The sequence below is a fragment of the Talpa occidentalis genome, unplaced genomic scaffold (genome assembly GCF_014898055.3).
Source record: "Talpa occidentalis isolate TD23 unplaced genomic scaffold, MPIMG_talOcc4v2.1 talOcc4.6, whole genome shotgun sequence".
NCBI lineage: Eukaryota > Metazoa > Chordata > Mammalia > Eulipotyphla > Talpidae > Talpa > Talpa occidentalis.
Window position 1 is genome coordinate 80,221,146 of NW_023604972.1, and position 24,644 is coordinate 80,245,789.

At 37.0% G+C, this 24,644-nt stretch overlaps 1 protein-coding gene across 4 annotated transcripts in view; it reads right to left on the reverse strand.

Moving 5' to 3' along the window:
• The window catches only part of LOC119260262 (cAMP-specific 3',5'-cyclic phosphodiesterase 4D), an 832,289-nt gene that overhangs the window by 507,428 nt on the left and 300,217 nt on the right, over nucleotides 1-24,644 (reverse strand). The window contains exon 1 of one of the 4 annotated variants that reach the window (XM_054687944.1): nucleotides 568-1,859. The exons of the other annotated variants lie outside the window; for them this stretch is intronic. Coding sequence (XP_054543919.1) covers nucleotides 568-614 — 47 coding nt within the window. The 5' untranslated portion in view covers nucleotides 615-1,859. Of the gene's footprint in view, nucleotides 1-567; nucleotides 1,860-24,644 lie in introns of those variants that run through there. 4 annotated transcript variants of the gene reach the window in all.

The window sequence follows — 24,644 nt, forward strand, 5'->3', positions numbered from 1 at the left end:
TAAATTGGTTCATTCTGGTAGAAATATCTTTTGAAGAGTTAAAATATTCCTTAAATGTGAGTCAGCGACACATCTTAGTATTATTTTCAAATTGAGTCAACATTCTAAGTTTTCCCTTAATCTTCTTTTGGAAACTAAAAAAGACCTAAGGCCAGGCAAATTGATACTGGATGTCAGAAATACATGTGTGTCCTTCCCCAGGGAATTTTCAAATATAAGAAAACAAAAGAGCAAAAAAACAAATCCCAGACCTCCCTTTTTCCTTCTATTTATTAGTTAACTAGTTGCCATGCTCAAAGTTGTTGGGTCTGTTTTTTCTCTGCGAAATGTCCACAATTATCAATGCCCTCATACTTGACTTCTTATTTGGGGATGCTTTCAAATGAACAAGGAATTTGTTATTGCATAACCATTACTTTCCCAGACAACGTTGGGTTTTAAACATGTTATACTTTCATCCTCACGAGATACCAATATTCTTGTTCAAGATAATTTTTGCCTCTGGTACCTGTCACAGAATTTTATAATTCTGAGTTTTTCAAACTGAAGGGGACATTGATTACTCACCATATCCAGGAATGCCTTCTAAAGGGGAAATTATTCACGTGCATCATGTTTGCAGATCTTCTGTCATTAATATTTTCCTTGTCTCATATGTTACATGTAGTGATTTTCACAGATGAATTCCAACTCTCCTCTTTGAGCAGCTATCATGGGCAATTATTGCAACAAGTACTGAATTCCAAAAAAATCCCTCCCCAAAAACAAATAGCAACAACAAAAGCCCTTCCAGGATTTGAAGAAAGAAACATCACAGAGCACTGCAGGTATGGGTCCATCCATTTAGGTTCCACTAGTTAGTCAACACACTAAAATCGCCAGTTCAATCACTAATCCTAAATGGTGCAAATATTGTCCTGGTAAAATCCAACTGTTTAGAGTATAAATTAATGCATCCTTGTGGGAAGGACTCTGGAATGTGGGAAAAGAGGAGTCAAAAGACAGTTTCTTGTTATCCTCGTTAAAGAAGTGTTAGAAGGGAAATGGAAAACTTCAGGTTGCTTTGCCATGCTGTCCTTTAGAAATGAATATTGCTTTTTCTTCTTTCTTAGGCACATATTCATATGTGGTCACTTTAACGCAGTGCTGCCTTCTGAGACGTGTCGGACAAAGACCTGGGCAGAGGGGCTAGAAACCATGTAAAGCCCAAGGCAACTTCTTCCCAAAATCTCACAATTTCTGGTTTTCAACTGCAAAAGTCGGAAGGCAACGAGCAATTTCTGCCTTGCAGGAGAGGATTACCATTAGCTACCATCACGACTTCAGAGGGTGCTGTCATGAGGAAATTCATTTCTGCTGCCTAACCCCATAATAAGGCTGTCTGCTCTCTTTAAGTAAAATGACTAAGCTATTGATCCTTTCACTGCAGAAATCCCTTTAATTTGTTGTTATCAAAACCATGTGTGGGCTTTTCATATTTTGCCTTGGAAAGAAAATGAATTTCACAGCTGCAGGTCAGACGTTGTCTAAGAATTTCTTCCCCCCGCTGTCTTTCTCTTCTCTTTTTTCTCTCTCTCTCACCCCCAATTCAGGTCCCCAATAGGTGTCATTTACTCTGATGCTCTGACATCTTCTGAAAGATTCTCATGCCCAAGCTATACAGACCTTGCATGCTTTTAAAACACAATGGCAACAGGCTCCTGCTGGGGTCCCCCAGCGCTGAATTTCCAGCAGAACCTTTGGAATCGCCGTAGCCGCAGCCGCCTCGTCTGCCCTGGGCTGTGCCGCCCGGCTCTGAGCAGCGCAGGACACTTGCAGGCTCCGTGGTACTGTACATTAACTCTGCAGCAGCCCGCTCGGCTGCAGAGACTGCTGCCTGACAGGGGATGTGCTGGCGTCAAGGGGGCCCTCTAGGTGGGTTCCCAGACACTGCAACCGCCTCCCAGGAAGAGCAAATCAAAGGAGGTTAAAGGAACAGCACTCCCAGAAACAGCAGAATGCTCGCAGGCATTGCCAGGCAAGACAAGCTAAGCAGGAGACCTGTAAATAACCTCACAGGGAAAGGACACCTTGAATAAACAGACATTACAGAGGGAGGGTGCCTGTTTGTTTGCTTTTTGTTTTGTTATTCCTTCCTACCCAATGAAAGAAAAGGGAATAAAAGAAGTCCAGAATGAATTTGCAAATGACAGGGTTTGGTCACATCCACTCATTTTTCAAAGAAAAGTACAACCACCGGGGTGGGAATGTCTTGCTAACTGGATGATCTGTAACCATTTAGCTACAGAAGACCACAGGGGGGTAATTTTTGGACAGGAAATCCTGTGGAAACCAGTTTTGCGGAAGTCAGTTATACCTCTTTTCAAGTCAGTTGTAATTGTGCATGCCATAAAGCTGCTTGTTTGATTAGGGGGTGTGTAGATCTGGGGAGTGCCAAGATAAAGCATTCAATGCCTACAGTTAATAGTTTGCATTTCCTCAAGCGTGCCCCTTTGTTGCAAAAATTCTATTCAACAATCCCCTGAAAGCACCCCATCACTGTTGATGCCATTTTGGAGCAAGAATAAAATAGTAAACTCTTGTAATAGTAGGTTGGCACTTAAATGGTGTTTGTTGGAAATCAGTAGGAGAATGGACTTTACAGTAACAGTGTACTCAATATTAATATATCACTTTTAACTTAGGTATTTAAAAGCCTGCTATGCAATTGCTTATTATTAAATGGAATACTGGCGACATTTAATCTATCATGCTATTATCTTCAGTTAGGATTTCCCCAGTAAGGCATTGTCATTGCAGAAAATATTACCCAGAAATGGGGAGGAGGGCACATTTTTCCACAAATTCAACACCAAGTCTAAAAAAAATTCATCTTGAAAACTACCCTGATTTGGGGATTTTTCATTGTGATCAAATGATGATACTAATGGAAGTATTCCTGGGAGGAAGAACTGAATGATTCCTTTAAAAGCAGTTTGAACTTGGAGGGTCAGAAAGATGGTACCACAGCTTGACAGGAATTTGAAATTATTTGCTGGGATTTCCTGCAGCTCAGGCAATGTCCTCATGACCTCCTTTTTCTAAAGGGAATATATCTTTCCCATAAGGTTATTTGTGATTTGAACCAGAAAACTTTAGTCTTAATTGTTTTAATGTGTTTTGAATCAAGCATCACACATTCAAAATCTGATATTATATATTTACATAGTATCAAAGAGCAAGGAACAATACAATGTCCCAGGCCCTAGGCTAGGGGCTTTACAAGTTTGCCTCATTTAATCTTCACCACATTACTAGGTACATACTGTTATTAGCCTTGTTTTACAGACAAGGAAACTGAGGCATTCAGCTATTAAGTAGCTTGTCTAAGATCAACCATCCACCAAAATCATGGTTTGAGTCATGACTGACTTCAAAGTCTGAATGCATCAACACTATACTATAGGTGCCTCTATTCTACTATTGCTGCTGATGCTGTTACTACTACTGCTAAAATACACCTTGCATTAGTGTTTTGCTTTCTAATACATTATTTTTATAGGTATTATTTTAACCTCACAGAATCATGCTGAAGAGAGTAAGATATTTATAATGCTCATTTTGGAGATAAATACCCAGAAGGGAGAGTATTGGCTCATCATCATCAGCATTGTCATGTTAGCAGAAGATCTAGAAGAGAATTCAGATTAGTTGATAGATGATGGTGATGGTGGTGGTGGTGGTGGTGATGATGATGGATGTTAGCCCTTTTCAAAATCAATACTTTATCCTTAACACTATATAAAATAAGAAGTCTCCATGAAAAGTAACAAATACATGGATATAAAGAGTGATACAGAATTTCATTTTGCCTTGTAATAAACATGGTGGCTTGATTTTTTTTTTTTAGTTTTTAGCCTATTGTATTCTACTCTATTCTTATTTCAATGTTACACCAATAATGATACCAAAATATCTCTGTGAATCTCAATTATCACACAGTTCAACATCCAAACTTGTTAGCTACGTTTCTATTTGTGGGCAATGAAATATGCAAAACATTTTAAAAAATAAAAACACAAATGATTTAGTCATCTGGTTACTAAAGGAGATTCGAGTTAAAAGATATTTAAACCACAAGGAAATTTAAACTGAATACTTTTAAAGTGAATTCTTTTTAAAAATTTCTATTAATATTTGCAACTGTCTAAAGTAAGGTATAACAAATTAGAATGGAAAGGCACACAACTGAGAACAATGAAAAATTGTAGAAGAGCCAACTCTCTACTTGAGGGATAACAAAGAAAAGATATAATTTATTTCACATTTCACTGAGTCAAGACTACACATTAATAAATAATCCTAATTGAGAACTTTGAAAACTCGAGGCAGTATGTGTGAATGGGGTTGCTTAGAAAAGAGAAATAATTTATTTCCAGTATTTTTATTCCATATATATCAATAATTTACAAGTGTGTGATCTTTAGTTTAAAATATTTAGGTCAAACTAATTGATTTCTAACTTAAAAACAAGTTTTCAAGAATCTTGCATATCTACTAACAGATAACCATCCTTTCATAGAATATCTAAGGAATACCAGAAGTAAACACAAAATATTACTTTTATGGATGATCCCAGGCCCATCATTTCATCAATAAAGGAGTTCTAATTATTGGCAGGACACCATAGCTTGACACAAACTTGGTGTGGTCTCCACAGTCATGAAGTAGCACCAGTTCTATGGACGCAAAGACTGGTATTTGTCTATTTTTCCCTCCTTAATCCCACAGCAAGCACCAGAGTAATAAGTCATACAGGGATGGGCTCACATTAAACATCCTCATACAAGCCTGATGTAACAACAATAAAAAATAACTAGAACATTAATTTACTGATAAAATGAAAACTAAAATCTCACAGCAATGCAGAATACTCTCTCGTCAACATTTTAGTCAACTACTGTTTAATACAATCAGAATCACAATAAAAATATAACTAACCAATGTCTCCATGTCCTTTTCCAACAAAGTCATTTTATGCCATGTCCAAGGGGTTATGCTCTCAAGGGTGATATTTTTCAAGTTAAAATCCTGAGAACCCTGTACTTTTACCAAGTTGCCTCAGGCCAACTGGAGGGCAAAAGGGAGGTCAAGTACCTGTTTTATTTCAATATTTCCTTTGAAAAAGGGAGTTTGGTCCCTTTAAAAATGTTCATAGAAACATAACAGTAGGAACACAGAATTATCACTTTCTAGGCAAATTCTTATCTTTGAATTGTCAGTTTCAAGACTCCATTTTCATTCAGTCCTGTCAATGAATATAATGCATATGCTTCCTTCACATTAAGTATAAAAGAAATTGTTATACCTTTATGTTAATGAAAGAACAGCATAATAAAGCCACACCCTAGTCTCTAAACTTTAGTGTTTCTTTTCCTATACTCTTTAATCACTTTTCTAATGTGGAGGATATAATGATTTATCTCATTCTCATCTATTTTTCTTAAGTTTCACTTAATTTCAAAGAGGTAAGGTATATTTTTCTGTCATCATCACAACCTGCTATAACCTATACCTAGTATCAATGCTGCTTAAATATTTGTGGTAAAATAAAATTAAAAGTCCTCTAGGCTTAGAAATGATAAGGCCCTAAAAGGAATCTTTCATGAATCATTTATGAGCATTAGTTATTTGTTCAAAAATTTTAGGAAGTTTTCTATACTTTTGAGAGCCTGAATAACTTATTTTCCAATTGTCAAATTAAAATATGTGCTCCCTCTTTTCTACGTATTACTTTTGTATAAACAAATTTACATAAACAAATCTCTACATATTTTAAGCACATACTCCATAGTACAAATGTTATATCTTTATCTTAGGAAATAAAAGCTACAGTCACTTGAATATCTTGGGGCCTGTGCCTTTTTCACTGACCCTATCAAAGCTATATAAAAATATTCCAGCAAAAATTGAATTTACATGTACCTTTTGTATATGCCTTATATATATGTGTAAATATATTTATTTTAGTCCTTGCACTATATATATATCATTAAATAATAAACAGGTGAGAGTAGCCTTATATATATGTGTAAATATATGTATTTTAGTCCTTGCACTATATATATCATTAAATAATAAACAGGTGAGAGTGGCATTCTAGAATGTATAATGAGACGCAAGATGACTGGACATTCCCCACCTTGACCTCCAAACAGGAAAAGAACATTCAAGACCAAATGTTCTCTCCCACCATACAAAAAAACCAATCTTTTTGGAAATCAATAGAGTCTGTCTCTGAGAATTTATAATACCAAAAATGTTATTGGCACTTAGTAAATGCGAACTAATAACCATGTTGATAGTGATGGCTTCCCACTTCTGGCAAGTTTCAGCTATGTCTGAAGGCATGCTGTTCAGCGTATTTATAACTGAAAAGAAGAGGAGCTCTTCAAGAAGCCATAATTTCAATTGCAAAAAGTCAGGGAACTGTGTGATGCTTCAATAAGTTGTTAATATATTCAATTCTAATAACCAAGAATGCAACTACCAAAAGAAAAGTGAAAAAATATTCATAAAACACCTATTGTGATCACCTCAAAGGGAGGTTTTGCTGGAAGTATACACAATTTAACTAATACATGAAAAGTCATTTTAGATCATGCAGCCTAAACAGCCTAAACTTAAATCTTAAGTTATAAAAAAAATGCAGTCACATCAAAAAATTCTTATATCAATCAAACTTTTACTTTAGGTGAATTCTAGACTATTCACTAAACCTCTTATAAGACTCAATTTCCTTATTTGTACAAAAAAACCAGCAAATTCATAGGTTACTCATAGGTAATTTATTATAACTTTTAATGAGATAAAGTATAGTAAAATATTTTGTAATATGAAGAGAGCTCTTAAATGTTCACATATACTTTAAATTTGCTCATTACAAAATGCAATAAAATACAGATTTTTCATGTGGTCTGCAATTCACTTAAGTGGAAATTAAAGGAAGAAAAATGAGGTAATATTGGGGGGCCTTCTGAAATGGAATTATATTCCATTTCTACTTAAACTTTTCTCTAAAGGCTTTGTATCATATTTGTTTTACAAATTCAAGGGAGTAAAAATATTTCTAATATATTAATATAAAGTTCAGCTTAAAAATATAAAGTATACCCACATTGATGGAATATTATAGATTACTGAGAATTACTTGGAAAAATATTAGGAATATTGGTAAATGAAAAAACTAGTTTTTTCAGTATGCATTCATCAATTTAAATATGCATACACATACAAGTATATATTTACGTCAGTGCAGAAGTATCAAAGGGAGATATTTCAAAGTACTAACAAGCTAATTTCCTTTGAGTTGAGGGAAAAGTGGGCTTCATTGAAAAAGGACTTCTGTTTTACATATTTCTGAGCTGATTAATCTTTTCAATGAGACTATTTCCACGTATTTTTTGCATAACTGAACCAACAAAGAGAAAAATGCATTCATTATGTCTTAAGGAAAATAGTGCTTCATAGTTAATATCTACATACTAGAATATCAAACTCTAGTTTCTAATATCTATCAGACAAAATTTCTGATAGTCTTGAAAAATCGCACCTCAAACTTCAAAGCTGTAGAGTAAAATTCTAAATAAATATTCAAGCATTCAAACATTCCACTAAGTTAAATCAATACTGAGTCTTAAAAATAGAAATAAATAGCTGATTTATTCTTTTTTTCATGTCAACACAGACAATGTAGCTGGGTCAGAAGCAGTATTCATTCAGGGTTGAAACTATCAACATTAGGGCCTCCCTGGTGATGCAGGTGGTTGAGCGCTGCACTGTGAAGCTGTCCGCAGCCTCTGCAGCGCGGGTTCAAACCTGGCTGGCCGGCGAGAATCCCACATGGCGAAGCAGACCTCTCCTGTTTTGCCCGCTGCTCCCCTCAGCAGTGTATTTCTTCAGTCTGCCTGTTCTGTTCCCCACTCTGTCTCTGGTGAATCCTCTCACCCTCTCACGCACCTAGCCTGTACCCCAGTTCTTGTATAAAAATAAATAAATCTTTAAAAAAAATAGAAACTATCAACACTAAAGCTATGTCTACTTGTAAAATGAAACATCTAATCACTTATCAGGATAATGTGTTTATTTTACTACAGTTCAAATATGTGAGTCTCTGCAAAGACAGATTTCCTAACTCCTTAATGTTTATCTTTCAGGCTTCTGGTACACTTTTTAAAAACATAAGTTAGTTAAATGGGAAAAAAAAATTGTACATCGCACATCTGACAAGAGGGTAATATCCAAAATCTACAAAGAATACAACTCAACAAAAACAAAGAACCCAATCAAAAAAATGGACATAAAAGCTAAATAGACACTTCTCCAAAGAAGACATACAGATGGCAACAGGCACATGGAAAACGCTCATCATCACTTATCATGAGGGAAATGCAGATCAAAACCACAGAAAGATACCACAGACATTACAAAAGGTATAGAGAAAAAGGAGAACTTCTTGCTTCCATTCTGTGGTACAACCTAAGTGCCTAAAGACAGATGAGTGGATTAAGAAGACATGGTAAATGTATGCAGTGGAACACTACTGAACTATTAAAAAAAAGAAGAAATCTTTCCATTTGTGACAACATGCATAGACTGGAGGAGATTATGCTAAGAGAAACAAATCAGAATGAGAAAGATAGACACTGCTTGATTTCACTCATTATGTGGTTAATAAAAACCAAAATAAGGTACTAACTCAACCACACTCTTGAAATCTAACTATGGAATTGAGATTACCAGAAAACAGGGTGAGAGGTGGGAACAAATGGTGTGTGGTTAAATGGATCATGGTGGAGGATTACTGGTGATCTAAGGGTGAGTGTGGTATAACATATTTGTAGAGGTGTGAACCTATATCCCTAAAACATAGAGAGCTGTAAATCAGTGTTATCTTATAAAGCAATTTTTTAAAAACCACAAGGTAATTACATATATTGACTGAATACTGCTACTATAGTGGATATCGAATTACCTTGTGATTTTTAAAAATTATCTTTATAAGGCAACATTGATTTACAGCACAATATGGTTTAATATAAGAGATTATGGTTACCTTCTTGTAGAAGAGAATATGAGGGATGATCGACCATTTATATTTTCAAAAAAATGAATTAGTTCTTCAATGTTCTGACTATGAATCATCAGCAGTTCTCAGTTTCAGTAGTTCTTAAACCTTAGTTTTGGGTAGATGCATTTTCATAGTCATTTTAGTAGGATGTTACAGGAGACTGCATCAAAGCCTACAAATCAGATGCCATTTAAAATCCAGGAAATCCAACTACTCTTTCTAATATATGCATAAGCACAAATCTTCACAGCAATAATAGAATTAAGTAAAACCAAATTATGATATCTAGAAATTATATATGCAATAAATTTACTGTACATATACAAGCATTATTTCAACATTGTGTACTTACAGTTTAGAGAAGTTTCTACTTCATTTTTTTACAATTTTCTTTGAAATAGACTATTGAAAACTATCTTTAGAATGTGAGCTCCATAGGGGCATTGGAAATTTTTTGGGTTTTTTTTTTGGTCTCTTTTGTATTCCCAATGTCCATAATAATGTCCAATGCATAATAAGTGTTCAGTGAAATATTTGCTGAGTCGGTGATTATCATAAATAAATAAATTCCCCCATCTAAACACGATTATTTATGTTTGCCTACAGATCCTTCTCGTAGGGTAGAGGGAAGAGCTTGCCTTCCCTAATCTAACACTTACAAATTGTGATTCAAACAGGTAAGGTATAAAAACTTGACCCAGTGTCACCTGATTAATTCAGGGGCCAGTAGTTATTGCTATTTTCTCTTCGGAATGTGAATAAACAAATAAGACAGAGATTCTAATCATTTCAAGATGAGCTTGAACCAAAATGTCATTTGAACTTAGGGGTTGAAGTTGACATTTTGGGTCAAGTGCAAACTGATGACTAAGGAGAGAGTGGCAATTACAGGGAGAAGCAGGCAGAAAACAGGAACACAGACAAACAGAAACAGATGATTATATGGCCTCAAAAAAAGTAGTTGTCTCAATTCTTGAGCTTTACAAATCCAACAAAGCCCAGCTATACTTTGTCTCTGTGAATTTCTATATTGTTAAAGTAACTACATTCTCTTACTTTACACAGGTACTGTGAGTTTCTTTTCTTGCAATCAAAACCTTAGCTAGACAAAACACCTTAAGAAATTTTATTTTGCTATTTATGAACCCTTTCCTTCCCTCCAAAAAGAAAGCAATTTAAAATTAATGCTAAATTGTAATATTGAATGGTCACAGTGAATCAATTTGACATTGAATTAGTGGCAATTTGATCAAGGGGCTTAAATTAAAACATACACACAGATTATAGAGCTAAGAATTAATCTCAGTATCTACATCTACATTTACATCACATCCAGAGGTTCTGGTGAGAGTATTCTTTTTCTGAGTGACATTTATGACACTTCCAGTCTAAATATTAGCTTCTTATTTTTCTAATACCCCTTTCACCATTTTCTTCACTGAATGTTAATTTTTTTCAAAGAGGTAAGAGAAAGAGGTGGGTGGTAGTAGGGTAGAGGGAAGAGGCAGAGATATTAGGGGAGGGAGAAATGCTTATTTGCTTCATGGAGTAAGATAATTTAGCAGTCACAAGGTATAATTCCTGTCTAGAGAAAAAAAAAGGACTTTTTATGATTATTCTAAAATAATTATTTGAAGGTTTTAAAACATAAAATGTATTAAAATCAGAACTCAATATTTTAGAACAATAATTTTAAATACATTATGTTATAATTAGTTAAAAAATTCTATGCATTTAAATGCAAAATAAATTCAAGGCTAGTTTTTAAATGCTAGTTGCCTATCACAGGCAGATAACCTTTCCTTGAGCTAGCATTTTATACCTCTGCTCTGCTATTTTTAATATTCTGACATGGGTGGGAGAAGCCAAAGTGCTAACCTTGCAACTATCTACTAGCCTGCATTTATCTATAATTGGTATATGCATTATACATAATTTAATAAAAACAGGTAAACCATCAAAACATCACACTTCTAAAACTGAATGAGACAGAAAAATATCAATATGAAACCAAATGCCCTAGCTATGTGTCTTATACTTTTCTCTATAGAACTGTGTTGAGTGGGAAAAAATTTCAATGTGGAACTAAACATGATTTTACTTTTTCTTAGTTCCAAGAAGTGTAAAATGAATAAAGACATAAAATAATTTTACATTTTTTCCCACAAAATAAAGCAGCAAAGTTGATCCAACTGCAAATTTACATTTGGGATTCTGCCTCATTAACCTTTGACCTGTCCCCTTTAGATTGGTGATCAAACAGTAGTCAAACAGAAGCCAAAAACAGGAAGTGGGCAGATGGGTATCAGATCTTTGGTTTTCAGGATTTCAGCAAGTTTCCTTAACTTTTTTAATCCCTGCCTCATTTTTGAGAGAGAGAGAGAGAGAGAGAGAGAGAGAGAGAAACTAGAATATTTTGTTCCAGAAAGGAGGATAAAGCAACTGTTGCTTATCCAAAATCCCTGGTGACCTCCCATTTACTTTGGCTCTACTGAGCAGGCGACAGTCCTAAACATCCAGTCCAAAGAAGTCAGAAGGGAGAAGACAGGAAGCAAGACAAGGAAAAGTGAAAGGGGTGGGGAGGCAGAGGGCACTACTATTAATACTAACTTTCCCATTTCCCTCATTTTCTAGAACAATCTACTGCTTTCTGCACTGTTAAGACAGATTTACTTTGAGATTCTTCTACCGAGTATAGGCATCTCACAGATCTGGACATTAGTTGGAAGGTGTAAGAAGTTGTCCCTGGTTTTCCTTCAAATATTAGAGGAAGAAAGAAAGGGGGGAAATGCAAGGAAAGACACAAATGTGATGTGGTCTTTTCAAGATACCTTTAAAATAGGTTGATTCCCCTCTACCCCTTTAAGATTTCTTCATGGGGAAAAAATTGTGTGACTTTTCTGGGCACTTGGGCGAGAAAGCAGCTTACATTTACTTTTTTTAAAAAAAATATTTACACACACATATATATATATATATATACATATGTACATATTACATCACTCTCCATTTACTTTAAATCCTCCACTCAGATTCTATTCCAAAATTAGAATGTCCATTCCAAATTGTAATCCATAATTCCAAACTGTAGCTCACATCTTCCTGCTCTCAGCTGGGCCTGCTGCAGACCAGCTGCTTGCAATGGGGCCAATGGATAGGGCAAAAGGTACAGTGGATCTTCCCTCTTCTTGCTATCCTGATATCCCAACTACTAGGATCTGAGAGCATCAGAGGCTATGGAAGGAAGGAGAGAGTTTCTTTTCCTGAACTGGCATTGTCATAAGATGGCATCTTGCTTTAGGGACATGGCAGATGTTGAAAGCTGTCCCTGTCTCTCAGGCACTTTTGTGGGTTCATCAGTCACACCCCTGCTGAGCCCTCTGGCTGCAACTCCTATGACTCAGGCAGAGCTTTATTATCCAAGTGCTGCTGGTTAATCAGTCCCCCATCATGTCCTGCTTTAGTAGCAGGCCAGCCCCTACGAATGTTTGCTGTTGGAGTCCAAGTGCCTTTTCCAGATGGTCCCCTTGGGAAGGACATGCAATGGCCCAAGGCCAGTTTTCTCTCTCTAGTGTGATGTACATCTGGTCCATGGGAAAAATCCCCACTACTAATTTCCCTTTCTCTGGCTATATGATGGAGATGACTACAGGCCCTCTGGAGGAAGGGAGGGGAGGACTCCTAGCACAAACCCATTCTCTCTTATTAAAAAACAAACAAACCACTTTTCAGAAGTGGCTCTTTCTTTTCCATCTTCGAATTCTTTCATACACTCAATCTGAGTTAAGGGGCCATTTGTCAAGGGTTCAAAATAATTGGTCACCTACTGGCATGTTAGTTTGGGATTCAACTTCCACGTTGCAATTTGAGTTTTCACATTTGTTATCATGTAATTAACAACATCATTGTTTCAACATTTTAGTTCATCTACTCAATACCCACAAACCTGCTTCCTTACTGGCAGAAACTGCATGCATGCATGCATGCATGCATGCATGAATTTCAGGAAGCAACTAAGTACTCTGAGATGGGAATTTCATAATCAGGAATAAATCCTGAACAGTCTCATCTCATTTGCTGACCAGTGAATCGAAGGGCAGGGAGTCTGAACAAAAGGACAACATGCTAAGTTGGCAAAGCAGAGGCTAGTTGCGGAGTCTGAACTTCTTACTATCCATCCCTATAAGAGTCTACCTTGACATGTTATAAGGCAATACATTTTCCTTTTTTGTGTTTAGACATTGGAGGGGGGTGTCCAAATTGGTCCCAAAGGCATCTTCATTGAGTCAGTTATCACGAAATATTTACAGAATCCAAACAGGGCATTTCTTCACAGGTATATGAAGTTACACTGGAAAGGGAAGCTAGTTTTGTCACTTTTTTTTTACCTTCCAAATAGTTGGAGGGTGAGCTCATCTGCCACAAAATGTACTTTAAGGACCTCCCTGGTGGCGCAGCGGTTGAGCGCTGGGTTGCGAAGCTGCCCGCAGCCTCTGCAGCACCTGTTCGATCCCCGGCTGCCGGCGAGGGTCCCACATGGCACGCAGACCTCTCCTGCTGCCCGCTGCTCCCCTCAGCAGTGTACTTCGTCAATCTGCCTGTTCTGCTCCCCACTCTGGCTCTGGTGAATTCTCTTACCCTCCCGCGCTTCTGACTGTACCCAGTGCTTGTATAAATAAATAAATAAATCTTTGGAAAAAAGAAAATTTAAAAAAAAAATGTACTTTAAAATCAGACATTTAAGTTAATTTTCAAAATAGCAATTGCTATTATGGAACTGTAACAACAGTTGTAATGACACCTGTGACAAAAAAATGTAAATAAACAAAATTTATGTTTGGTTTGCAAATCTGTCATTTATCAGCTGGTTTGAATCTCCTTAGGAGTTCATGGGTAAACTAAGAGTTTCCTGATATTACACAGTATTGTCAATATCCAAGGCAACAATCACATTCTAATCTTAGAAAATCTGATGACGTGTGTGCCAAAAATCCCCTGGAATCTGAATCATACTTTATGCTGAATTCCATTTAAAGGATCACACAATGACTTGTTTTACTACTCCATACTATGATGTGGGTGTGCTTATATTAAATCACTTTCAGAGAAACACTAGGTGACTAATTTGTGACAATGATATGTTTGCAGACTAACACATTCATAAGAACAGAAGAATAATGAGCTAATTTGTAAAGTACCAGATGGAATTTACTGCAAGCAAGTGGCCCAAGCTATCATAATTGTCCTTTATAGTCCAAGAAGACTCTTCCAGTAATCTTGCTACTCATATCTTTGTTTTTGGATAAACAGACCATAGTCTAACTGATCCTCTCCCCCATGAAGGCAGGCCCCTAGTACTTGAATATGCTTGCAACTAGGAATGCTGCCGTGTGCAATTCTCCTTCTTTTTTAAATTCCACCTTCTGAATGGCATCCCATTATAGGAATCAATATGGGTTGTTCTCCAGACAACGCTGTTGCTTTTTTGTTACTGTTCTTTTTTTTTTATTTAATTTTTTTTTTCCCTAGAGGCATGTCTTATTTATTTATTTATTTATTTATTTATTTATTTATTTATTTATTTATTTATTTATTTATTTATTATTTGTTTGTTTGGTTTATACATGCACTGGGTACAGTCAGAAGCATGGGAGGGTGAGAGAATTCACCAGAGCCAGAGCGGGGAGCAGAGCAGGCAGAAGGACGGAAGTACACTGCTGAGGGGAGCAGCGGGCGGCAGGAGAGGTCTGCGCGCCATGTGGTACTCTCCTCCGGTGGCCTGGGAGCAGCCGGGGATCGAACCGGCGCCGCAGAGGCCGCGGGCAGCTTCGCAACCCAGCGCTCAACCGCTGCGCCACCGGGGAGGCCCTGTTACTGTTCTTTTGATGTTATTTCTTACATCACAAAATTGAGGGTGTAGTCACATTCATATTTGGACTGTCTCTTTCATTTCTCTGTTTGCAGGCCCCAGCTCACAGCAGGACCCTAGGATTTTAACAGTCTTTCCCATTTTTTTCTTCCTTTTGCCAAGTAAGACCAGGATAACTTGATCCCACTTACCACTAATGTTACCTTTCCCTGTTATTCTTCAACCACAACTTGAGATTGATAAACTTGAATCCTAATTTCAACTCTTTACACATTATATCTCCTCAGAGTCCCGAGTATAAAGTAGCTAATTTGTGCTATGAGGTTAATGAAATGTGTTATGAAGGAAGCATAACTTGGTGAAAGAAACACAGGTTTTTAGTATCATCAAACAGACATAAGGCCTCTTTTCACTTCATTTACCTTAGTCTCATTTTCTAACCTTCACTGAATTTTAATGTTTTGATCTTGTAAACAATGATACATATTGTTTACATGTGTTTGGGACAGCATTAGAAGGTATAGGTTAACGGCATAACACATGGAGGAGGAACTCAACACACCTTTTTTTCCCATGCCTTTCTCAAATATTTGTCATCTAACCTGTTGACTGCAATGATTGGAAAACAGCATAGTTATAGGAAACAGCATAGAGAAGGAAAACAGCATAGTAATAGGAAGAAGATAAATAATGCAGGTATCTCAGGAAATTACTAATGCAGAGGGAGTTGGCAGAGTGGGTTGGAAACATAGCTGTTTTGGTTTCAGTATTGTTTGCCTTGAGGAAAACCTATACATTAATTAGGATGAGACCACTGATCTCCTCCCCAACCCCCAAAAAATTGGGAAATGGATGCAAAGAAGCATCAGAGAAGGAAAATTACAATAGTCAACAGCCACTGGAAAGGATATGCAATCTCACTGATAACCAAAGAAATAAATTAAAACAACAATGAGATATTTTTCTATTACATTGGCAAAAATTGAACATTAAAAAAATCCAGTAATGGTGAGGAGATGAGAAACAAGTATATCCCATACAAAATTAGTAGAAACATGGATTGGGATAGACTTCCTGAAGGACAAATTAGCAGGTTTTTAAAAATGTAAAGTACATACAACATTTGATTTGCAGAAAACTATTCCACAAAAGGGATTATTCAAGCACCAATACACAGACACAGGCACACACAAAAAAATTTAATTTAATCATTGCTTATAATAATTAAAAAGTTTGTTTCTGAATCTCAGATCAGATCTGAGTTCTTGGAAAAGCCATACATTCCCCGGCCCCCTTCTAAATAACTTCCAAGTCACCAAATACATAATAGGGTTGAAAATGTTTGAAAGTGCATATTGACTACATAAATTAAAAAAACATTTTATTATGTTTAAAAAGAATGATATATGTTATTTGTAAAATCTGTCAGTGATTTGATGATATCAGAGATAAAATAAGTTTTCAGAGATAAAAATAACTCTTAATAATTGGTGACCCATAGATTATGCTTTTTTTGTAACCATTTAAAACTTCTGAAACATTTAATAATATAGTCGATTGATGTCCCTCTTTCCAACCCTATGTAAAACTTATGTGTGTGTATATACATATGGTTATACATATGGTTATACATTTCTAAAGCACAACATACAAAAAGTAATTATAACTTCCCTTCAAACTCAGTTCTGTTTTTACTTCTGTGTTTTATTATCCATCATTCTCATGGTATATACAAAAATGTTGCTTTGCAATCAGATTTACTGGAGCATCTGAAAAACATAGTGACTGTCATTATAGGCCAGCAGTGACTTCATGCAGCCCAGGACTACAAAAATCTCTCAAAGGAGAATTCAAGCTCTAGTTACTACAACACTTAGGCACTGTTTTTTCAAATAGAACCTCATTTTCTTGCAATATGGGATGAAGTGAGGGAAGGTAGTTCTTTCAGATACAAAGGCCAAGTTCTGATATATTCAGTAAAGAATGCCTCTGGCTCACTTTAACCAGTGGGGTATTGAGGCTCGTCAGTCACACCATCTGGACCAACGTGGCATGGTTTAGCAAATCCATTAGGCAGCTATCTGACCTAGTCATGAAACAGACTAAAGGGGACTAATTCATTAAAATTCAGACAGACTTGACTATATATTTTTTAGGTAACTTAGATAGAACATTGTATTTTTTTAAGATTTTTATTTATTCATGCATATAAGAGCCAGGGTGCAGGCTACAGGTGCAGGGGGTGAGAGGATTCACCAGACAACAGAGTAGGGAGCAGAACAGGCAGATGTACTGAAATACTCTGCTGAGGGAAGCAGTGAGTGAGAAAGGAGAGATCTGCTGTGCTATGTGTGTCACCTCCCTGGCCGGGGATCTAACCAGTGCTGCAGTGGCTGCAGATAGTTTCCTAGTGCTGCATCTTAATGGGGCCACCAGGGAGGCCCCAAGATATAACATTTTAAATGAAATAGTATCTTATTTTTTAAGGGGAACTATACCAAAAATAAGAAAGGAAATGTATCTAACTCCCCTTTCACTGTGAGCTTCAAATCACCCTGGTATAAACTGTGCATCTATATATCTGTAGCTATGTAAATTGAACTGAGCTTCTCAAAAGAGCATTATATTAAATGAAGAATTAGCATAGGAAACTAATTAGCTTCCCTGTACATACCACTTAGAAACACGAAACAGCACACTGGAAATGAGGACAGAAGGGTGAAATAAGGCTAAGGTTTTTTGAGTATCTTATGTGGAAGGTATTGGTCAACAAGTTTTACACCAGTTATTTATTTTAATACTGTAATAATCTTATACAGTGAGTATTCAAATCCTTCACTTGGCTAATAAGGAGCCTGAAGAACCTAGAGGGATGAAGTTATTGACCCAGATTGTAAGTGGCCAAGCTGTGACTGAACCTGAAAACTCACTTTGCCCACCACACTGTGAGATCAGCCTTGTCTTATGAATTTAGACAAGGCTAGAAGGATGGAGGTGGGATGGGGATGGGTGGGGGAGGTGTAATTACAGACAATAGAGGGGTAATAATGATTATGAACGACAGAACCAGCAAATGCCAGAAACTATGCAAAACACCTGATTTGCCTCTTCCTGCTTAATCTTCCAGAAAAGTACTACTACTTTGTCCATTTTACACTGAGGATACCAGAGTACAGTAAAGTTAAGCAAACTACCCAGAGTTACACAGCTAGTTAACACTAAGTCTTCTGGTGAGATCATAAAATTTCATTATTTCTTTTCCCCACATTATCTTTTCTTTTTCCTTTCATTCTTATAAAGGAAAAAGACAAAAAATGATTTGTTTTACAGTTTAGTGACTTTAGCCCAAGCTAAATCAGATAGCCCAAGCTATCGCTTTTCAAATAAAAAAGAGCCAACACTTTCCCCCACCTTTGGGATGCCAAGATGCTATTTGGGGATATAGGGAGGCACTTTAATGACGTGCTGCTTATGTCAATAGACACACACAGAATTAGACTGCACTTTGATTACTAACCCTATAAAAGACCTTCTAATCCTCATAAAACACATCTTATTTTAGTTCCTTCACATGCAAAACTAAAATAGCTAGGTGTTTTTGTTTAAAAATGCTAATATATGATTTGGCAAAGGCTGATGTTTTATAGTGTCTCCTTGGCTGGTGTTTTGGGATTATTCATCCACCACTGAGTGAGTGCCCAGCACCCAAGCCCCTCCCATTTCCTATTTATTATCAGGTTGCTGCAGTGCAGCGTTGACACATCTGATCATTTAGATCATTAAAAATCAATCCAATGACCAAACATTTCTGAAAATTTTAGAGAAACAACAAAAAGTACAATAGTAGATTGCTATTAACTTGCTCTGGGTTTTCTTTTTGCAGCTGCCAGGAAAGTCATTTGGTAAAATTGATTAAATCAGCATGCCAGAAGGAGAGAGGAAAGAAGCAGAGAAATGTAAACACAGGGAGCTTAGAGGGAAGGGCAATGTTTTTCTTGGGAATGAAATGTGATGTTGCTGGGGGAGGGAGGTGAGGGTTGGTAGGAGGAGAAACCTTGCATCTGGTGAGCATATTATAATTTGGGGTGTAAGAAATTCAAGATGGTAGGATTAAAGCATCCAAAATGCAGAAACAGTAAGGGTAGAAGGAGCGAAGAAGAGGCAAGCAATGTATGTGCTTCTAACAGACTGTCTGCATTGGTCACACTGCACAGCTTGGCTGAATGAATCCAAGAGACATCACTCGCACAATGATAGGAAGCTGATTTGAGAATTTCAGTAAACTGAAATCATTCAATATCCGAAAAGTGTGAGGAAGGAGTGCCTAGTTTCCCACACAACAGAGTTTATTTTTTATACAATAAACAAAGAAAAGAAATCTCTCTACTTTTGTTCAATAAATGCCAGAATGCACAAAAATTCACATATGCACTCTTCTAGCTGTTACCATAATGGTCATACATATGACCTCCTTTCAAATGTGGACTTTCTTCCCCTTATAAATTTGTATTTCTCTGTAATATCATTCAAAGATTTCTTATTAACCCAAAAGGATTACTGATATATGGAATTGCAGTGTGCTGAGAAGGATGGGTTTTAATATGGGGTTTGTGTGATTGTGTCACTATTTCTAATTCCTTCCTGCAGCATATTTAAAGTCACATTAGCTCACATAGCTCATGCTTCTATAGAAAGGAACAGAAAAAACTATCAAATACTTATTTGCTCTTATTTGTTATATATTTTGTCTGCTAACATTTTAAGTTTAACAACCACCTAAATACAAGTGACTTAAAAATAGCACTTAACACATTATAAATAAAGCAAACAGTCTGTGGGAGAATGAATGTAATTTCTTGGGACACAGAAAATGATAAGATAGAGAGACCATTTAATTGTACAGAAGATCAAAACTAGTCTAAATGAAGTAAACCCCTAGAGAGAAGTTCTAAACTATATTTGGTCTACGTTGGATACGCTAGCTACTCGGCAAGTGGAGATTCAGAAAGCATTTATTTACAGCCGTGGGTTTACATGGGAAATGAGTAGACTTCTTGAAGGAGAGCAGTAACCAGAGTCCAAGATCTCTCCCAATGATCCACCTTCTGGTATTCACATATTTGTGTAGTCTTTTTCCCATACTGCAGAAGGGTTGGTCATCCAGCAGAAGGTGAAAAAGCATATCATTTTTTAGATAATATAATGAAAGACTATAACTTCTTGCTGTTTTGGTATCTCTCTCTCTCTCTCTCCACCCCCTTCTTTCCTCTCTCCCTCCTTCTCATCCCTCAGAGAGGGATGATGCAAGCTGTCACATGAAGAGCCCCATGGAAATGTCCACATGGCTAGGGGAAGAGGCCTGCCAACTCCATGGTGGTCCTGAAGGCAGCTGAGTCTTGAGATGACTGAAGCCCAAGCCAATGCAAGAGAGACATTTAGCCAGAACCACCAAGTATGGGAGAAACTTGAATCTCTGAATATCATAAAGCTTTTAAATGGCAGCAGTAGGGTGGGAAGCTGGGGGTTGAAACAGAATTTTAAGGAAGAAAATGTGATCATCATTAGTGCTATTTACAAACATAGCCAGTTCTCCTTCCAAATATGTGGCAGATTTGCACTTTCTTGGCCCCTTGAGGTGAGCTTGGTCACTTGACTTATATTGGCCAATAAAAGTTGAGTCAAAGTGATATTTATCATTTCCAGGGGAAAACTACTAAGAACTAGTGTGCAAAGTTCCCTGTCCTCAGCACAGTGATGGAGACTTTCATAATTGCGGAGTCTCCCATTTGTCAACCCCTTAACTAAAGAAGAGAACCCTCCTTCCTACATCCCAACCTATGATGAACATAGAGTGAGGGTGAGAAATAAACATCTTTGTTGTTTTAAGCAACTGAGATTTTGGAGTTGCTTTTTATGGCATATTATATATTCTGGACAATTACCAATTACATTATTGCCAATGGATGTTACCAATATATAGCTAGATCACCCTCACTCAAACAGAAAGTAGTTCTTTGGGTTGGGATTCATGCCACAGAAATAACAAAACGTAGTATAATAACCAAGTTCAGCTGCAAAGTTTGAGGTCTGAAGTTCTCAAAAGGTGTAGTGTTTTTGGGTAGATTGTAATGATTAGCATACAGATTCTCTCAGTCATATCCTGGAAAGACAAAGAGTGGAACGTGAGAACTACAAGACATTTTTCACTAAATTCCTAAGAATTGAGCATTCAAGAAAAAGCACTGCTGTTTGACTCCCCTGAGAGAGCCAGAAGGGAGAACACATTCTCCTTTTTACTGGACAGATGAACAATGTGCTGACACTTCCTGGGTGGGATGGGCAGCATTAATAGCTTCAACAACTTGCTGCTGTCTGTTGCCAGCTGATCTACACACCAGTGAACCTTGGCTGAGGTCACTAGTAGAGGAGAGACCAGTAAAAAGTAGTGTCCTGGGAGAGGAAAGCAGAGGCAATTGCAAGGCATCCCTTGTTTGCTGTGTGCATCACTGGGGTACAGATACTGTGTGCATCACTGGGGTACACCACTGTGTGCATCACTGGGGTGCATCACTGTGTGCATCACTGGGGTACACCACTGGTGTTGTACACATCTGAACAGGTGGGTAGAGAACTACAGAGATTGAAAATATATTTTAATGCAACATAATTTATGTCAACCAGCTTAAAATTTAACCATCACTATATATTTACTTATCCCAATTTGGTTGTTAATTTATTATTTATTCACTTACTATAATCGCTCCATATCATGTCTCAATATGTTGTTTTACCTTGATCAAGTCCCAACTGAAGGATTTAAAACCCTTTCAGCAAGAGCCTCACTTTAGCCTGGAACAGTTTAATCTGTTCTCAACTGCCACCTATTGTGAGACACTGTGTAAATAACATTATAATATAGTCATTATTTCAAGATGCAGTGATTTACAATCTAGTATAAAAAGACATGGATATCTGAAGCACAGAGGTGAGTAGTTGGCTGAATTAAAACGTTAAGTATAGGCACATTAGTCTTTTTGATAGACTTACGGCTCAGAAATCCATTTAAGTACCTCAATGAAACAAAATCAACTAGAGAGAGGGAGGGGACTAGGGACAGGCTTTTAGTGGTAAGAAAGTGAAGACAGTAAGGTGGAAGAAAAATCAAATGTGATGTTTTGATCTCAAAACAGGAGATGCTTGATAAAGGCGCAGGGTAGGGACTCAGTAGAGAAAAGTAGGAAGCATTGGCAGAAGGAACAAGGGCTGGAAGTATGAGGTCTCTCATAAAATGAGAATAAATACTATCTAGTCCACACATCTGCATACCCTTACAGCAGATTCTCATATGTAGTCTCCTTAAATACTTCATGGATTGGCATTGAACCTTCAGAGTGCCTTTTCATGACATCTGGTGTCCCTGTTTTTCTCTCCACTACTACCCTCTTCTTTCCCTTTCCAGCACACATCACAACCTGCACTCACATATTCATTTATCTGTCTACATGTCTATCTCTACTACTAGGGCAGAAGTCACATGAAAGTAGGGGTCACATGTGTCAGGATCACAATTGTGTAATCTCCCTAGCACAATGCCTGCTACACAGTAGATGCTCCATAAATATTTGTAAACAAATAAGGGCTGGGATGAGAATGAATTTAAGATTATCTTCATTAATTAAAATTCCACTACTCAAATTGTCCTGATCTCTCTTTCACCTACCTGCTATTCTCAAATAAGGCCCTAGAATGAATAATTGCCCAGTAATCCCAACATCTTTATAAGATATTGATATTTTGGGGTTTTCAATATACTTTGGATGACAGAGCAGCCAAATCTATCCACATCACTAAACTAAATCAGCCAGACTGTCATTCTTACACTGATGCTATTTAGAAAGTGCAATGAGCCACCAAATTCCACTTCCTAAAATCTAATTTCCCTAGAGCTTTTGCTCTATTATTTCATCAATGCCCCTGAGGTCAGAAACTATGATTTTTTCTCTCCTGAACAGCACAATGTCTCATTAAAACTTCTTCACAAAAGTCTTTGTATTTCTTCAGAAATTCAAGGAAATTTCAAGTATCAGGAAGGCCCTTTGGTTCAGTATCAGCTATATTTAGTGCTTTGAGAGCAACAGCACAGTCAAGTTCATTAATGACCTAGAAACAATGAACTCAATATAACTCTGATATATGATTGACAGTGTTTGATCAGCATTCAAAAATACATATTCATTTAACTTTTTTTTTCATATTCCAACAATCAAGTTGGATCATTACATTTACATATGAATATAGGAAAGTCTGATAATCTAATGATTCATATAACTTGTTTCTACTTAAGGGCTCAAAGCTGGGCAATATTCATTCATTCAGTAAATATTTATTGACTACTATCATGTTTGAGGAATTGCTCCAGAGGCTGGGGATATAGCAGTGAAATGTGAAATAGATTAGGGGTTTTCTTTTTAGTTGGGTTAGGGGGACAGATATAATAATCTAAATGAATGAGTAAAATGTATAGGCATTTATATGGTAATACATTCTAGGAAGAAAAATAAAAAAGAAAGAAATAGGGACAGTACAGATACAATTACTAAAGTGAATGGACAGGGAAGGCCTCACTAAGAGATATTTGAATAAAGAACAAGTAAAGTGAGGAAGTAAAACAAGAGGATGTCAGGGAGATGCAGGTGCTTGTCTGAAGTCACAGAAAGTACAGCATCATAGAATAGGACCGCATCTGGAGAGTCAGAGGAAAAGAAAGAAGTATTTGACGACCAAGTATTTGACAACCAGAGGAGGAGTAGGAGAAGCTGGATCAGGGATAGAAGATGCCGGCGTGGTAGGCTATTATAAGGACTTTAATTTTGACAAAGATCAAAGGTTACTGGAGGGTTCTGAGCAAAGGAGTGACCTGATGTTACCTAGGATATAGCAGGGCAGTCTGGAAATGTGTGGAGAACAGGCTGAAGTGGCTTAAGGGGAAAGCAGGGAGGCCCGTCGGAGGCTGCTGAAGCTTTCCAGGTAAGAGAGATTGGTGGTCAGGAACAACATGTCAGACACAGAAATGGTAACAATGATCTATAGTCTGGGTTATATTATGAAAGATAGCTGGCTGGATTTTCTGACTGGATTGGATGCTGCAGGGTGGAGTACTGTGATGAGAAACCTGGAGGAGTCAAAGATACTTGCTAAATTTGGCACAAGATGGGAAAGTCCACTGGAATAGTTGCTTGGTAGGAAAGGGTAAGACTGGTTTCATACATGTTAGGATTCAGGTATATTGTAGATATCCAAGTGGAAATGACAGTTCGGGAGTTGAATGTTAAAGTCTATATAGAGGAAAGACGACCAGATTGGTGGTAGAAATTTGACAATGGCATACACACTTTAAAGTTGTCTGATTAAATGAGATCGTGCATGAAATGTACAGAAAGAGGACAGAAGAGTCTACAAACTAAGTTTGAGAGATCAATGTTAAGAATTTGGGGAGTTGAGGAGGAAACAGCAGAAGAGAATGAGGAGTGGCCAACGTAGTTATTAATAACTTAAGTCAAAGATTTCTTGCAAAGATGAAAAAGATTAAAGATAAAATAGTTACATGAAATACATGAACCCTGCTCTTATTATTGTACACAAGTACAGCTAAGAGCTATCACGAGG